Below are 3559 nucleotides of genomic sequence, written 5' to 3' on the forward strand. Positions count from 1 at the left end.
AAAAGGGTATTTAGCCACTTTTTTAATATGTGAAATTGAGTAATTGTGCCGAAACGTGATGATAATTGTAATAATCTTGATGATATGCGAATTGTATATTTGTGACGATTTTGTTAATACAAGAAGTTGTATGTTTATTGTGATATGCCGAAGCATGAGGATATATATGTAATGACTTATTTATATGCGAAGTTGTATAATTGCGATGACGTGTCGAAACATGATAGTGTTTTGTGATGATTTGTAATAAGTGATGTTGTATATATTTGTGATGATGATTTTGTGACTAAGTGAAGATGAAATATTATGGTGACGTGAATTACCTCGTATAGATGGTCATTGATTGTGATATAGGCTTATGCCTCGTGACGATATGTGATTGTGATGAGTATGTTGTATTGTCTTGTTTGTCGAGTCACATTTCATATGCATACTCTGTGACGGCCTGAATTGGCAAATTAGTGACGAAGACTTATGCCTTGTGCCTCTGAATTGGGCAATTGGTGACGGGGGTTGAAGCTCCAATTTGTACCACATGCATATGCACAGTGGAGTCGCATTTGAGTCGTTGTTAGTTGTTGTTGGTTGAAGTTGTCATTTATGCCTTGTGATGCTGATATGTTGAGTTGTTGAAGATGCTTATATGTTGACTTGTTGAAGATGCTTATATGTTGACTTGTTGATGATGCTTATATGATGACTTGTGGAATATGTTTATATGTTGATATCATGACTATTCATTGATGATGTTCTTTGTGCTGTTTATGTTGATGTTGTGTGAGGCGGCGGTGATTCATTTATATTCTTTACCTAATATATGATTTATCATGATCCTATTTATAAAGTTTGATATCTCACCCTTTCTGTTGATGTTTCCCCTACCATGGGAAATGGGCAGGTACACAAGTATAGATGTGAAAGTTTGTTGCTTCATCGAGTCCTGTTGGTGTGTCACTCTGATACGTAGCACTCGGGGGTTGTTTACATTGTTGTTCTATGTTGTTAATGTTTTAGTTGTTGTTATTATAACCGTTGAATCCAAGTTAAATAATATGAAGTACTTGTTATACTTCCAAGTTGTTTGAGTTGAATACAACTGATAGTTGACTGTTATTCGAATGCTATGTATCATTGTTAAATGACATACAAGTTGAAGTAATAAGTTGATATGTGATACTCCAATTTGTTGTTTGAAATTTTAAATACTCTGATATTTTCCGCATGATATTTTCGAATAGAATTTGCGGTGTTACAGTGGTGAGTAAGAGGTGTCCCATTGAAAAGTGAAAACTACAAGTGTGAGTAATGTAAGAAAGTCCCACATTTGTTAGGAATGTGGAGACTTGACCATTTATAAGTGGAAGAATCGATACACCTATCACCTATACTTAAAATAATGTGTTTGAAATATTTTTTTTCCCTAAAAAATAACATGAATTATTAACGTGTAGAATAAAACTACACATAATCTATATTCAATATTTTATGAGATGGAAGGAGCAAAATCCAAATAATAATTAATCATTTCTAAATTAAATTACTTTTTATTTTATTGTAGATTTATGAATATATAAACATAATTTTTATAATTTTGAAAAGTCATTAATTAGTAAATTGTCATTCATAAATCTAAATATTCTCTTCTAAGCTAATAAATGATATTGAACTTTCAACTCACAATACAAGCAATAAAAACCAAAAACAGTGGCAAAAAAAAAAAAAACTTTACACAAAAAGAATAGGTGCGTGTACTCGCGAATCCTACCAAATCTTGGAGTATTGTGAATTTTCAACTCAAACCCTGCTAGTGTGAAAACCAAAAGGGAATGTTTGTTTCACGCCACACGATTTAACTGATCTATATACTATTAAATAATCTCTCTTTACTCTTCCTTCAAACCCTAAGCATTATTGAACTTTTCATTGAGCTTCTCAAATCAAAGGTTGAGTTAGAAGAATGATGGCTGAAGGAACAACTTCATCAGTTTCAATAAGGTACTTCTATTCTAATCACTACTAAAACTCTTACTACCTGTTCTCTTCATTTCTCCTATCATATTTCAACCTATAATATATATTCTTATCATTTCATTACCCTTAGTAGTTTGAAAGAAGTTGGAAAGCTATTCGGCCAATTATTTGCGCTACTGCTTGCTATATTCGGAGTTGCATCAGTCACTACAACAAGCAAGGAAACAACTCTACTTATGAAGGCTTTGGCTTTCATGGTTACTCTTTTCTACATGGTTTTGGTGCTAGCCACAGTGTTGAACCTTCATCTTCCATTCGTGATGGTTACTTTTCTCATACTTGGAACTGTTGTTACCTTCATTGCTTTGATGATTATTTTTCCTATGGTTGCTTGGATTTACTTGGGCTTGTGGATCTTCATCTTGGCTTTGGTGATTTTGTACTATAAGTATCAAAGAGAGATCTATCAAATGATTCAAGAAAAGATAAAATATTTATTTGAAAGGCCAAGTGAAATTGAGTTGGGTACTGTCTAGAGAAATTATTTGTATTTGAGTATCTTGAAAATAATATGTGTGTAGTAATTTTATTATGTCAGTAAGATGATTGTTGTTGTGTTTCAAAAGTGTTTAAATAGTATTTTCATCTTGATTGTTCATTTGTTCCAACTCTAAAATGATATAAAAGTGAGTGTTATTATTATTATTATTATTGTTGTTTTATAAGCAAATATTGAATAGATGAAATGAAAGTACAAAGAAGATCAAAAGAGCTTTACAAAACAAGAAACTGGAGTAGCACCAATCAAGCTTTCTTGTAATTGGGTTGGTGTACCCCTAGTACATCTATTCTTAATTCAAGAAGTGCTTATGGAAAAAAAATCAAGGTGACTTCTATCTCTGACCGCCACCCAATCCCAAGAGAGCACCTTCACCTGAGCTAACATGTCTTCCACTTCTTTCATTCCTCCCTCGCTTGAAGGGGAGGTCTTTCTTGCATCCAACTGATCAAGAGGTTGCCAACCACAACAAACGAGAGGTTGAACCTGTGTGTCTTCCATCTAGATAGTTGATGAATTCACTTAAGTTCTTAGCCAGGGAATGAACCTCCCCCACCCTAGTCATGTCAATCCAAACATAAATCAAAGGAGTTTTAATAGTTATTTCGTCTTGATTGTTCTTCAAACCCTAAAATGATATACAAAGGAGGGTTTGCAAGTTATTTGAAGTATTGGTGAATACAAAAATAGACAAACCATAGTTACAATTTTTCAGTTAATGTTCTTATTATTTTTCAATGATAAATATGACAAATATATTTAAATACAATTTAATGAGTTAAAATAGGACAAATTTATATACATTTAAGAAGAAATTATACACTTATCATATTTTTATTAAAACATGATAAGAATCATACTTAAAAAATTGTAGCTAAGTTATGTCCTACAAAAATACATGTACACCACAAACATAAAAAAAAATGGTATATTAAACTTAAAATATATTTGAAGTCCGTGTAATATAGGTCATATGGTACAATAATGCTTTATCACCCATATAAAATTCAAAGTTGATAGTTACAGTAA

The 3559-nt window shown here is 32.0% G+C and overlaps 1 protein-coding gene across 1 annotated transcript; it reads left to right on the forward strand.

Annotated features, from left to right (window-relative positions):
* The first annotated feature begins 1886 nt into the window (after positions 1-1886).
* On the forward strand, positions 1887-2656 carry LOC131629583 (uncharacterized). The gene is made up of 2 exons (XM_058900360.1): positions 1887-1995; positions 2105-2656. Exons 1-2 carry the CDS (start codon positions 1958-1960, stop codon positions 2505-2507), a joined length of 441 nt encoding a protein of 146 aa, XP_058756343.1. The 5' UTR covers positions 1887-1957; the 3' UTR covers positions 2508-2656.
* The last annotated feature ends 903 nt before the right edge of the window (positions 2657-3559 follow it).

Source organism: Vicia villosa, unplaced genomic scaffold (assembly GCF_029867415.1).
Source record: "Vicia villosa cultivar HV-30 ecotype Madison, WI unplaced genomic scaffold, Vvil1.0 ctg.000580F_1_1, whole genome shotgun sequence".
NCBI classification, from domain to species: domain Eukaryota; kingdom Viridiplantae; phylum Streptophyta; class Magnoliopsida; order Fabales; family Fabaceae; genus Vicia; species Vicia villosa.

What these genes read in the sequence shown, in the direction of transcription:
- LOC131629583 (XM_058900360.1), top strand. Translation starts at nt 1,958, where the DNA reads ATGATGGCTGAAGGAACAACTTCATCAGTTTCAATAAG. An exon ending in ACTTCATCAGTTTCAATAAG is followed by an intron (nt 1,996 to 2,104) that starts GTACTTCTATTC and finishes TACCCTTAGTAG; the next exon opens with TTTGAAAGAAGTTGGAAAGC.